The sequence below is a fragment of the Amphiprion ocellaris genome, chromosome 9, assembly GCF_022539595.1.
Source record: "Amphiprion ocellaris isolate individual 3 ecotype Okinawa chromosome 9, ASM2253959v1, whole genome shotgun sequence".
In the NCBI taxonomy this organism is placed as follows: Eukaryota; Metazoa; Chordata; class Actinopteri; family Pomacentridae; genus Amphiprion; species Amphiprion ocellaris.
This window is the reverse complement of record NC_072774.1, coordinates 14532793-14547061: the sequence shown is the minus strand read 5'-3', so window position 1 is coordinate 14547061 and position 14269 is coordinate 14532793. Positions and strand designations below refer to the sequence as shown.

At 38.5% G+C, this 14269-nt stretch overlaps 1 protein-coding gene across 1 annotated transcript in view; it reads right to left on the bottom strand.

The window, feature by feature from the left end:
• Positions 1-2685: 2685 nt before the first annotated feature.
• LOC111579336 (ubiquitin-conjugating enzyme E2 E2) overlaps positions 2686-14269 on the bottom strand; it is a 29456-nt gene continuing 17872 nt past the window's right edge. The window contains exons 4-6 of the mRNA XM_023286591.3: positions 11563-11695; positions 6337-6484; positions 2686-3514 (exon numbers count right to left, since the gene is read on the bottom strand). Of these exons, the coding sequence (XP_023142359.2) occupies positions 3417-3514; positions 6337-6484; positions 11563-11695 (379 nt within the window). The 3' untranslated portion in view covers positions 2686-3416. The remainder of the gene's footprint in view (positions 3515-6336; positions 6485-11562; positions 11696-14269) is intronic.

Here is a 14269-nt window from a genome sequence, read left to right as displayed (position 1 = left end):
TCTGCGCTTTCTGCTTTCATTATGTGCAACCAACATTTCAAAACCTCATTATTTGGTCTGCATCCAGTGCAATTAGTAATAAAAGATACATTAATAGATTTGCAAGGTGGAAACAGTGCACTGGAGCAGTTAATGGCCCGTGAAGTGCTCTGTGTGGTTACCTACTGGTGGACGCACAAGCTTTAAAGGTTAACTGGGTCACTTTATCAAATTGTTGTTTTGACAGTAGAACATTTCAACATTTAAGTCATGCTTCATAGTTTTTATTGTGAATCCTTACATTAAAGACAATGCTTGTTTCAACACAGCTGAAGTTAAATAGTGTGTACAACGTGTGAACAATTCCATTCTAAAATGATTCTCAATTAAATGAAATGATAGTTCTCGTACATTATCTTACACAAAGCCCATGTACCATAAGAACAACATGACATTGTTTTAAGTCCTCGCAAAAACAATTTTTTTGATTGCAACTCATCACCAGAATCCTCTCCTCTAATCTTTGGCAAAAAAAATAAACAAAACATCCACTGTCGTAATTTCAGCACCAATTAATGCAGACACTGAGACTTAGCCAGCTTGGCAGGCAACCTCCTGGCTATTGTCTTAGAGGCTAATGGCCACATTATTATTTCTGCATCTCGCTGGCCAATCAGAAGATTTACTCAGGCTCCTGACTGGAATCTGTTAAAAAACAACAACAAAAAAAAAAAAAAAACGAGCAAAGGACCAATTCAGCTCTTGTTCAGTTGAAAAGGCTTAGAAGCTTTTGTGTTATGATGAATTTATGACGCCAAAATGGCACACTGCCAAAACATATTGTGTTCAGTGAAGGACTACAAATGTTTTTTTTTTTTTCCCATCAGGGACATTCTTTCTGTTTTGAACACCACCTTAAATTTTTCTGCACCAAAGCTCAGCCATTTTTATATTATTTCTATTATCCCTGTAAAGCATACTGGATCCTATCGAGAAGCAGAGGAAGAGTTTCAGGAAAGATTTTACTGCTATATTTTGGCAATGTGTACACAAACCATCAGGAAACTACCATGAATTGGTATTGCTATTGAAATTGGATAGTGTTTCTTATACTTTTTTGCACAGATGTCCATCAGGGCAGAGAAACATCAGCAGATCAAGTTATGTGTGCAGTAAAGGTTTAGTTTGTGAGGCCTAACTTGGGCAGAGCAGTGCTTTGAGCTAAAAATTTATGTTAAAATAATTATGTAGTTATAATATAGTCCATTTTTTAGCAGGTAGGGTCTTGCAGTGTTCATAATCCCAACATAACAGCTACTAATAAGCACTAAACAGCTTGAAGCTCATGGGAATGGCATTAGTTTTCCAAGTGCTGTCAAAAAATTTTACTTTAAACCACAAATCCAACCCTATGATGGCATAATAGTCATTAGGTTTTATCATCTGGGTGCCAAGAATCTCTACCAAACTGTCCAGTAGATGTTGAATATTTTAATTGATATATGAATATTATGAGTCCATGGTGCTCATGGCACTACAGGAAAAGTCTGGGGACCAACCAAGTTAGTATGATTTATCACATGGGAGCCTGGGTTTACATTATACTCTCGTATAATGGACATTTTTGTTTATCAAACAGCCAGAGAGGCAACAACTTGGTCATGTGTAGTCTGAAGTGGTGGCATGTCAAGCTGACAATGCTATCACATTATTATGGCAAAAGAAATGCTTTGAAATGTACTGAAAGCATAGCATAAAGTAGAATTATAACCTCATGGTTGTGTGCGCCACCAGCCATTCAAGTGGCAGTTTACATCCATCTCCCCTTCTGTTTCGGAGTTACTGGATGGTGGTGAATAATGAAAAGTAATTTTTGCAGACATTTTAGGTATATGACATGTCATCACATCATCATTTCATCCTATTAAACATTTTTGTGAAATCTTGAGTTACGAGGCAGAGTTTTCAATTTATGTATTAAATTCAGCACTGGGCATAAATTTACTGCTGCAGTCTGGAACATGGGCTGCTCAACTATTTACTATAAAAAAGCACAACTATGAATTCCCTGTACAACCCACAGATAGCTTTCTGTGAGGAAGTAATACTGTGTGTAGCCTTCTATTGGTCCTCGCCTGTGGTGGTACACAGGACATCTGATGACCGGAATGGCACCAAGCCAGAAAAAGCCATACAATCAAGAATTCTTCCATTTCTTGCTTTTCGTCTATAGAAATATTATTCCCGCTTCCTCATTTAACCTCATGATTCCACAAACATGACCTCAGAACTGTTATACAGCTCCCTACTAACAGAAAACATCTCATATCTGGATCACTGCCACAACAAAATCACTTCTTATAAAGGTCCGTCTATCCACAAACTCCTATTGAGATCCATCGATGAGTTTCTTTGATATCCTGCTGACTTCGGGAGTAACAGATAAAAACCTCACACATCTTTGATGCAGGTAATAAAAGCGTAAAGATATGGCACCACACCCAGCTGAAGCAGATACAGTGACTGATAAGAAATATTTTAAAGCTGATGCTTCTGACTGTTTTATAGTCAGGCTTGTGTGTTTGTATGCGTGCGAGACATGAGCAGTCCAGCTGTGAGCGACCGAATAAACGGAAGATTACTGAAAAAGAGTAAATATTTAAGGATGTAGAGGCTGCAGTTAAACACAAGTCGCAGACAGAGCAGAGCGTTTTCTCACAAGCCAACCACAGTGTGTTTTATTGGGTGCTTCAGTAATACAAGTGCACAACAAACCACTCTGCAATTGCAGAGGTGGCGGGTAGCCAGTAAATATACAAGTCCTGCCTCTTTCACAGGCAGACCTATACTTTTGTGGTCTGCCTCAAAAGCCTTTGAAAAAATACATACAGTACAAACAAAATCAGAGGAAGTCAAAAAGCATGAAGGATCCATTTACGCAAATCTTCCTGTTCCATGCAGATAACATACTGATGACAAATACCAAAAAAAACAAACAAAAAAATAAAACAAGGAAAACAAAGTAAAAAGCATATTCTGCATGTTTGTTCCAGGTGCCACTAAGAAAATGAGAATACATACCGTATAGCTGGAGGACAATGCGTATGATAATTATAATATTCTGTTTTTTCTCCAATACAATACTTCCAACATTCAGATATTGGAAAATAAAAATCCCAATCTACTCTTTGTATAAAAAAGAAGCTTTCAAGTCAACAAGGAACAAAGGACATGTTTTTTTGTTTAGTTAGATTTTTTTTGTTGTTTTTACACAGAAAAGGTAGATAAAATGGGAGGAGGAAGAGGAGGACGACAGGAGGGCAGGTTTACCGTTGCACTTAGTGAGTGTGCTTTGACAGACTAAGGGTGAGAGAGGTAGAGAGAGGTTCAGTGATGGGTGAGGGAGGTAAAGGAGGGGGTGGTCCGCAGCAGGGAGTCTATGTGGCGTATCTCTTCGTCCATTGTTTGGCTATTCTGTCATGCTCTGTTCTGTTGGTCAGGTACTGTGTAGCGATGCTTCCCACCAGAGGGTCGGCTGAAACAAACAAAGACAGACAGACACAAAGAACGTGTAAATCACAGAACAGCAGAATCACTCTCAACTGGGCAGGAATCACAAACAGCAACAGCAGAGACCCAAAATATTTGCATCTTCTCAGGAAGAGACTGAACAAATGTCTGTACATCTGAGCAGTGGTGGAAGAAGGCAGTTTATTCTAAAGGGTCACCAGATAAATGTGTAGGGTCATGAGATGACTAATGGGAGAGGAAGCAGGGAAAACAAACATCTACATCAACCATCACAAAGTTATGTTCATTTTTTTTGGCCTTCTCTCTGATCTTTCATTTGGAAAAATTATTTAAATGAAACCCCATGTGAAGATTAGACTGGAATTTACTTTTTAATGAGACTGTTAACTACTCGCATCTGTGACAATGAGTCCCAACTGGATCCTATTTCTAGTGACTTAGTAAATCTTCCTGTAAAATTCATCTGACAATAACTTAAACCTGCCAAATAAGCATAGAGGAGTAATGAGTACAATATTACTCCTTGAAATGTACTGAAGTAGAAGTGGTGAAAAAATGGAAGTTAAGTATAAATACCTCAAAATAGTTCTTGAGTTGAGTACTGAAGGAAATGTCATGAATTACTTCCACCACTGCAGTGGTAGAGGTGTTAAAATGTCTTGCTCTTCAACAAGCTCAAGCTATTGTTCTGCTATTTAGGTCTTTAAAAATGAATTTAAAGCCCAGTCTGTCATTTTTAAAATGATGTGAGACTGGAGTTCTGCGTGTTGTGACATTCACGTTCACATCTGAATCACAGATCGTCTTCTAAATGCCCCATTTACTCCTTTTAACATGTATCTAGTTAGATTATCTGAATGACATCTGATCCAGGCGCCTTTGCAGTTACAGCTTTCTCAGTAATAATAAGCTTTGCCACCATCTCCATTCTGCTGCACTGTGATTGGATCTCATTATGCAAATGAATTAGTCGGGGCAGAGGGAGTTGGTGTCTCAGGTTAATGGGAGTAATGCCAGAGACGAGCATGATACATAGGGTAGATCTGCTAGCTACTGCTAATACTTTGAACAGTAATCAATGATTTCCTATAACCAGTTATGAGCAATGAATGACACTGGTCGAATTAGATTCAGAGATGATCAGGATGAGCCAGTCTTACACAGATACAGACTGTACTTACACTGAACATTAACTTGCCATTCTGTAACTGGATGTTTTATCTAAGAGAGGATGTGTGCATATTAATGCAGGTTTAAAGGAAAACATTATGACTGGAACGTTTTCAGACTGGAGATCTGAGATCACTCAGGTGTAAATACAATCTGCACAGCATGACACTATTCTGTGGATACAAATTCAGCCAGCAAGTGGAAATGTCGACCAATAAAGTCCACAAAGTCTGTTGAACTAATGCAGATATTCAGATCAGATCAATGTGAAAACTAATCAGATAATGAGAATACAACAAAACAACAATACAATTAGCTTTCACATGGCACTTGGAGTAAATTTGTTATTTGAAAGTATAGTTTTCATGTTCAAATTCAGGCAATGTATACATCTGTAAAATATTCACATTACCCAGAACTAATCAAGAAAAAGGAACACATGAGAGAAGAAGTGACTCTATTGAGTATGGACTGTTGACTGTTAGATATGTATTAGATTGAATATAAAATGCTGGTATGGGTGTTAATGATATTAATGGGTGCAGATGGAGTATTTGTCTTGTCTGGGTTTGTGTTTTCTATCTTAGCTGTATTGGGCTGTGTGCCTGTATATTTGCTTACACAGCATTATTTATATAAGGTGTGTTTTCTATGTTTGACTGAGTCTTGGGTTATTTTTATGTCTGGATGATGCAGTCTTTAGATGATGGTGGTTGACATGCTGGAATCTTTGGTTTGTTGTTAGTTAATGAGTGTAAAGAGTCCCACAAGGGACAGACAATGTAAATGACATGAAAATAAAATATTCATTCATTCAACATAAATGCTATTCAGTTTCATCTACCAGTCCAGGCTGTAAGAAGTGTTTTCTGGGGGACAGATTGAGCTTTCATCTTATTATGCGAACCTTCAGTAGACCTGATTATATTGTCTCAAATTCAACTCACTAACCAGTTAAATATGGTAAATGTAAAGAGGAGCAGCAGGGGCTTTATAGAGACTGAGTCAAAAGAGCTAAAGAAACATGTAAAACTAATATAAACCCATCAAGTAGCAAAGTCTGTTCCCTGTAAAAAGTGACTTCTATTACACGCACTAACTTACTGCATGTTAGACAGCACAAAAATACCCATTTTCTTCACAAGGTCCTGAGTTTTCTTGCCTGTACTAATTCCCCTCCCATCTGTTCACACTTTCAGCTGCTTAACAGTGGAATATGGTGCTTTAACAGAGTCTGTTATTTTCTTACAGTACCTTCTGTGATAATATTTGTTTTTATTAAACACTGTGGGTCACTTGCTCTTTTCGCCTGTGAATATGTGGTTTAGTTATTTCCAACTTTCGGCCAGAGGCTGTGCCAAAGATCTGTCAGTGTTAGACAGCCTTGGGAAACGCTGAGTATTTGAATTGGTCGTGACTTACTTAATATACCATTAATAGTCTTCAAACATAATGCTGACTGTCTCAGCTTGAAATGGAGCTTTCAAGTAAAAATAAATGTTACATTCAAAGCAGAGAAGGAAGAATGAAATCGATCTGCCACACATAAATACTTATCTCACTTGCTTTCTACTCAGGCCCTCCAGCCCCCATCTACTTGACACTAATAATAAACAGTATTAAACAAACTGCATGCATTAAGATGCTGTGTCCTACCTGGGTTACAGTCTGTGAGCAGGGAGCAGATGGACAGCAGCACCTTGGAGATGGTGAGGGCGGGGCTCCAGTTGTCCTTCAGGATGTCCAGACAGATCACCCCCTGACTGTTGATGTTGCAGTGATAGATCCTCGTGCGAAAGGTTACCTGCACACACAAAAACACTGCAGTTTAGAAATGTAGGTGTTTGAATGCAGAATGTTCTCAAGTGTTGCCTACTCAACATTTATCTGGAACCAATTCCTCAGAAACAGAATACTGTATTGGATAAATAATTAACAAATATTTACAGGTCCATAAATGCTTAAACGCAACAAAAAAAAAAAAAAAAAACAACAGAAAGAAAATTTGAATAATTAATCAGTAATAAATATTTGGAATATTTTGACATTTGAGCTTCTTTTCATGTAACTCAATCATTAATAGATCTACATATTTGAGTACTTAACAAAACCATATAAGCTTTTATTCAAATGTAAAACTATTGCACATATTGTGCTATAATTATACATCTTGGATGCCAAACAACATCTGGCAAAGAGATCCCTGATGAAAATGGACCTTCTGGCTAATTAGGGTAAATTTACATTTATTTGAATGTTGATTATTGCACATTGTCCTTTTTCAAATAAATACACTGAAACTGAAAAGAGCTTCCTGGTGTCTTGTCATCATCAAGCAGATGCTAACTAGTGGATTGCACATTTATAACAACAATAAAGGGAAAAAAATACTTTTTAAACCTCAGTGTATGTAGAGACTAGAAAAAGAGAGCTTTAATGTACTAATTAGTGACCTTTAGAGGTTCTGGTGGGTAGACTTTATCACCTTTGGACAGAACCACGCAAGCCGTTGGGCTGTCTTTACACTATTTAGTCTCTGTGCTAAGCTTACTGTCTACAGCTTTATATTTAATGGAGAGAATGGAGACCTGGTTCACAGCAGACATTTTGGCATGCCAGTGCAGGAAAAGCACACATGCAATTGACAACATTATATTTAGGGGAGCCAGTTCCAGGGTCCTGGTCTTATGCATGCTGGCACACCATCATGAGCGATATTTAATAAAATTAAATAAAATATTTAATAAAACGTGCTGATAAAAATTGTTATGAGATCCATCATTTGGAGATTTTTTATAAATCAACTTCCCATTTTCTTGTTTCTTTTCTCTCAGCTCAAAAACACAAAGAGGCATTGTTAAAGGCAAAGCTGTCTGTTTAATCATCCAGATTTCTGGTTTCATGTAAGAACAGTTGTGTTAAAATACACTGCTGAATTTTTAATTCCTCATTTATTCATTTTAACAGTGTAAACATCTTCCTGTTCTGCAAGCATAGCCTGCTTTTAGAAATCGCACAAATCACAAATCATATGAAAATAATCAGGAGGTTAATCGATAAGTAAAAAAATAAAAATCATGTTTTACATTGCAGCTCTAAATAAATTTCGCTTTTTATTTAAATTAACCAGGGAATCGTTATGCTTATACTGATCTCAGCTAACAGCACCCCTCATCAAAAGCCACTGAGCCGCTCCACTGGATTCTTTGATGTGTTGTGTTTTTGAGATGAGAGATGGTTCCTGAAGTTTTCCATTGGGATCTCATGAAGCTGGAAAATTATACATAAAATTCCATAACTTATTTGTTCTTGAGGTTTATACTCAGGCTGCTGTCTAAGATTATATTCATTACCAGTCGTAATCTCTAAGAATGATGATGCATCTTCCTGTTCTGCAAGCATAACCTGCTTTTAGAAATTGCACAAATCAACTTTTAAAATGATTTGTTTTCTTGTGTTTTTGAGCAATTCCTAAGACACAATGCATAAAATTAGCTTACATTTATTTCACAACTTCCAACAGAGTCTCCGCTTTATGGATGCACAGTAATATTCTTGTTACACTTGTACAATCACAGAAAGCGTCAACCTACAGAGAAACTAAAGAGTTAAAAAGAGGATAATGAACAATCTGTTAAAACCTCAGCTAACAACATGTTAACAGTAGAGGAGTTAAAAAACTAAAAATGGGATTGATTGTCTCAAGGAGATGAGTTTTAAATCCTTACAGAACAATAACTTGCTGTGCAGTCTGCCACTTTGAGAATCTTGTTACAACTGGAAGTAATAATAGGTGAGACAGAGGGGACGGTTAAAGCTGCTGTGGGTTTTCACCTCCTGTTTCTCCTTTATTCACATTAACACTGATGTATAAGCATCAGTACCAGTATAATGGCTGTGCCTGATTGCTCCACTGAGGGCCATTTTAAACCATTTGTCACTGCTGCTGGCTGTGCATGTAGCCACAAATACACAGTATATTTAATAGACATAATTTCATTGCAGTGAATACTATTATACAGGCTTTATTTTCACATAGTTTTGATGAATTTAAAATAGCTTGTATATTTAGCATCTACTCTGAGATTGTACATGATAATTCTTATGATGTTTTATTCAATCAGTCTGACCAACAGAGGGCAGCATGGTGTAAAATCAAAGCATCACAACAATAACAGTTTTGTTGTCACTTGGAGTATTGGAATCCTCCACTCAAGTGTCAATTACTTGCTTTCCTTGTCACAGTCTTCCCCAACCACACATTCTCCAACTGTGACCTATAACATGTAACAACATATTTCTCTCAGAAACCTTGTACTATGTAACAGCCTCCTACCACTGGTTTAGGTCTGATGTCTCGGCTTCGATTTGAGCTTCACATCTGTTTGGTCCTGACTCTTGACACCTCAGTTTGCCCTGCTGCTCCAATCACCAACATCTGGCCGTCCTGACCCCAACCCTCCAGAGGAAATCTCTAACGAGTCTTGGCATTTTCAAAAACCACACAACACAGGACGTTATAAATAACCAACCCCTCCACCTCCACCGCCTCTGCAAACACAGTGCTCCTCTCTTGGCTCTGGTTCAGAGGCAAAAATGCATCCACCTGGTGAACTTGTCAGACCAAGTGATAGGACTCTTATTTCGCTTACAGAGCCTTGAGATTTTGAAAGCAAGGGTCAGGTTGTGGATCCAGAATTCCCAGGCCTCAGATCTGAGGGCATTCAGCAACTGAGTTTCACTGGAGCATTTCTATAGTGAGGGACCGTATGGCAGCTACAGGCCGAAGGGTTTAGTGTGTGTGTATGTGTGTGTGTGTGTGTGTGTGTGTGTGTGTGTGTGCAGGGGGGTTTGGCTGCAGATCACAGTGTGTTGGAGGGGTAGGAGGTATTGAAGGGGGCGGAAACACTCAAGCCCCGCTAGCTACAGAAAGCTGGGCCAGAGCCTGTGGATTTGTTTGAGTCTGCTGTCAAACACAGAGCTGGTGGTTACACAGCACAAAGAACGAGAAAGAGGGAGAGAAGAAGGAAAGCAAGCACATGGAGGGATGTGCATGAGAGAAACAGAGGAGAGAAAATGAAGGCCAAGTGTAAGGGTAATCGAGTACACTGCAAACTAACAGGAGATTGTCCCTGACAGTCTGTGTGTTAAGTAACAACTTCCACTCAATCACTAAAGTCCTCTGCAGACAACACCACATAAAACAAGAAAAGGTGTCCTTCACTAGATGAGCCATGAACAGGTCAGGATCTAGCACAACCCAGACTTTCACCTCAACTCACAACATTTCTCATCGAACAACAGCACAGAAAAAGTGCAAACCAAGCTGTAAAGCAGCTGAGTCAGACAACTGCATAAAAGTTTCTGTACTACAGACACCAGTGTAATTTTAAGTGCTCTACTATCATCACTTTCTCCAACTGATTCTTTATTTTCTCACACAACACCATCATCAATGTACACAGTCACATGCATCCGTCCATTTATTGATTCATCCTTTCTATATGAGCTTGTCCCTTTGTGCCACAGACTTGCGCTGGGTCAAAGAAACACAAGGAAACGGTATGATTTAGAAATAAAAGAAGAAGAAGAAGAATTAATGTTTTTAGTTATTACAGGCTATTTTGTTGGAATTCCCCTTAACGTGGGTCAATCCACGGTACTGCATTTCCCCTCATCACTCCCTGTCACACCAGTTGATGAAGACAAAATTAACTACTGCTGAACATCAGCTAGTATGAATATCATTTAATGGTCGACTTCACTTTACATGCAATACTGCCAAACATTTGCATGTTACAGCTTCTTAAATGGAAAGATTTCCATATTTACTTTGTCTTAAGCGATTATAAACTGAATACATTTGTAACAAACAATTTAACAACATTTAGGTGGGTTTATTTTTCAATTTCCTCACTTTTCACATACCGGATGTTTAATCAACATTGATTTGAATCTCAACTCATAGAAGTTCTACACTCACCACCACACTTAGGGGGGCATAAGAAATTCCTCTGCACAGGAGAAACCCTACCTGAGAAATATACATGTATTTATTATATTTACGAACCAATTCCAATGAAAAACTGAAAAATCAGACAGTGTAGGTTTTTTTGTTCGGTTCTGTTTTATATTTTTAGGTGTGTTCAAAATATAATTAGAGACAAACTAAGGAAAGTCAGTGCGTTAAAACTTCCAGTTTGCAAACTGTCAACCAGCTGACATTGGGAAAACCTTGGCCCTACCAAAAATTGAGCACCATATAATGTAAGTTAATGGTAATCAGTCCTGACAAACTATTTAGTTGCTACGATGGGAAAGCAGACAAGGCTGTGCACTTTAGCCAAGAGTGCATCTTTGTATTATCAACTATTCTTGTTCAACAGCGATTGATACTAAAAATATATATACTTAACATAAGAACAAATCAGATTTAAAGGGTATCTAAATTTTCATGGCCATAATGGATGAACAGCAATGACAAAGCAATGTGAATGGTGGTTCGTACAATGAAAACCCCACAGAGAAAAGTGGTTTAGCACCTTTCATCTCATTGTATAGATGTTGCTTTGTTCCTGTTGGTCATGACAATCCATGTGGCCATGAGTAACTGCAAACTATTCTGCACAAAAATAAAATATTACAGGACTGTGTGTCTATAATGAAAGGAAATGTGTGGTCATGCTGTGTGCACCACTATAGTCCAATCTTAGCTCCAGAGTAACTCAGCCTCCCAACTTTTCCAGATCAAGTAAATGAGTCAGATGTATTCTCCTCACTTCCATTCCTTTCACAGCCTGTGTATTGCAGTGTGAAGCTGATATGTTGTCTGTGTACTCAAACATCCAAATATTTTAACAGTTATGTCTTCAGGCTGCTGACCTTGGGGGGTTTGAAAGGGTAGTCTGGTGTGAAGGCAATGTCCAGGAAGAAGACCCCTCCCTCGTACACGGAGCCTGGAGGCCCCAGGATGGTCGACCTCCACTCGTAGATATTGTCTCCTTTGGGGCCGGCGCTGGAAAATTGAAACAAAAGACTGGTTAATATGTTAATCAGCACAGCCCATTGTAATCGACATCCTGGTGTTCAAACTGCCAGCGGGCTGACAGAGATTTGGGGGAAAGAGCAGCTGAGGCGGTAAATGCTGGCTTGTGACAAGTTAATGATGGAGATTTGGGGAAAGCTGAAGCCGTGGAGGTTTGAGAGTTTTTAGTTCAAGGCTATTTTAGTAGGATTAACATCATCTTTCAAAATTTTGATAAGAAGATTGGATTGTCCCCTATTGGGAGTTGAAGAACTGAAGCATTTCTGACATACTGACACACACTAATGTTATTGTATAAATAAGTATCTGAGTGTTCAGTAAAACCAAAAATGCAAACAATCTTTTGCATAAAAAGAAAAGAGCTACTGTATGAAAAAAAAGGTATTTATAGGCTGAGCCGTGCAAAATGATTTAATATTGCAGCCAGTTTTTTCTTCATGAGATGAGTATTTATGCTGAGTGGAGGCTGAAGGTCACATCTGTTGTATAGGCCCAGTAATTAATGCCATTTCCATATTAAGGGCTCCCTCCCCCGTTGTTGTTTGTGGTAAGACCCTGATCTGGCATAGAGCCAGGAAGAGACCGGGACAATGTCCAGATCACAAAGCCTGGGACAATGAACAATCCCTCCGATTTCATGTAATTACCAGGGATGGTGTTTAACGCCAACCCTTAGCTGCTGGCAGATGTGCTTACAAATGTGAACTGCAGACACACAGCGTTCTCTCTCACTCATGGCTGTAATATCACTGTTCACTTTTATTTTAACCAATAATGCCAGACAGACATTTCCTGGTAGCGACTGTGTAATAGCCTCAAATGGCAAACTGTTAAAAGCTGCATCTGGCTCTGAGCATGCCCTTGACAATAGATCATTCTCCACAAATAGAAATTAGACATAAGACATTTCCTTCCTCCTTCAGTATCAACACACACAAATTTCCACTAAGCTACTTTGCCACTCTTTCACACTGCCCGACTCTTAAGCTTTCTTTAATTAGCTAATTATGATTACTTGTCCATTGGGGAATTACATCAGAATACAGTGTTGATAAGAAATTCTCCAGTCTGTTGTTTCAGGCACAAATAAAACCTTGGATTTTTTTTGTAATAATGAAAATAAAATAACAAAAGGATGTGCGGGTACTGTGCTGGTCCCTGTTAGATTTGTAAATTATCTCAGTAAAATTAATACTTACTATGGAACATTAACACCAGTGTCATTTGTTTTGGCAGGCACAAACAGTGCAACCTGAACATTTTCAAAAGGAACCAAATAACCCTCAAATTGCAGGCTTTGTTTCTCCTCCAAACAAACTGTGTTGCATTTTGTTTGGACAGAGAGCAACATCTAACCAAGCAACTAAAGGAAATGGCCTCAAAATAGAAAGATTTATAGGCATACAGAGACAGATGTTGATACCTGATAGGCAGCAGTTTGTGCTTGTCATAACAATATAAAGTGAGGGCAAACCACATTATGAGCTGCTGCCCATATTTAGCTGTCCCTTCATTTTTCTACTGTGCTATTTAACTGAAGTTAAATCAGAGCAGACAAATTCAGTGTTCCCACTGTGATTTGACACAAACTGAATAGGTTTGGAGAGAAGATGTCATGTTGCCAAATCTCTGTCCAATAAATGATCTACTTGAAGAAGCTGACAAATAGCTATCAGAAGTCTTTGATTTGGTGGTAAATTTGCTTAATTAGCATGTCAGTCTTTAAATAAATGCAGACAGATCTCCTAGATTTAGGTATGATTAGAAGCCAAAGCAAAGATACCATAGATATGACTACTTCTTGTATCATTGCTAAATACCTAATCGGCATAGAATGAGCACATGTAAAAGTAACTTATGGCTTCAAGATCCCAACCATTATTCAGCTGACCAGTTGTCTAGAACCACATTCAGAATGACTTCAGCCTTGTATGAAGAATCACAGCCCTCTCATACATTTGAATGATGACAAACTGGGTGTGCCAACAGAAAATTCTCCAGAAACACAAACATTCCTGATGGAAATACTTTGTAATGTGAACCACGACTGATTTGATAAAAGGTAAAGTGGTTACCGTTATGAGTCGTAAAATCCTGTTTCTGAGTATTACAAACTGCTATGAAGTGTTCTGGTATCTGGCTGTTCCACTCTCAAAGAAAAGGCAGCCTTCGGCCATCACTATGCTGGAGGCACTGATCATTGCGCACAGAAACTGTGACATCAACACAGCGCCACAATCTTTAATATTCTTGCTTGAGGCACACTTGACTTTCTGCAGTCTCCTCGTAAATGATATGTGTCCATGCCGATGAAAATTCAATCTACACTGCTGGAATAGAAATAGAAGAGGTAATGTACAGGAAGGATGTCAGTCAAACAGGATCCACAGTTTTCTGCTAAATGTCTTATCTTTTCCAATTGTTGCTGCAATCTCCCTCTATGGGTTCTGTGCCATCTGGGAATCCCTCTGCTTCTTCACTGATGGATAATAGTGCCTCCAGCTTGCCTACTTTGCGTATGTGCAGAGCTGTGCACACCAGGAT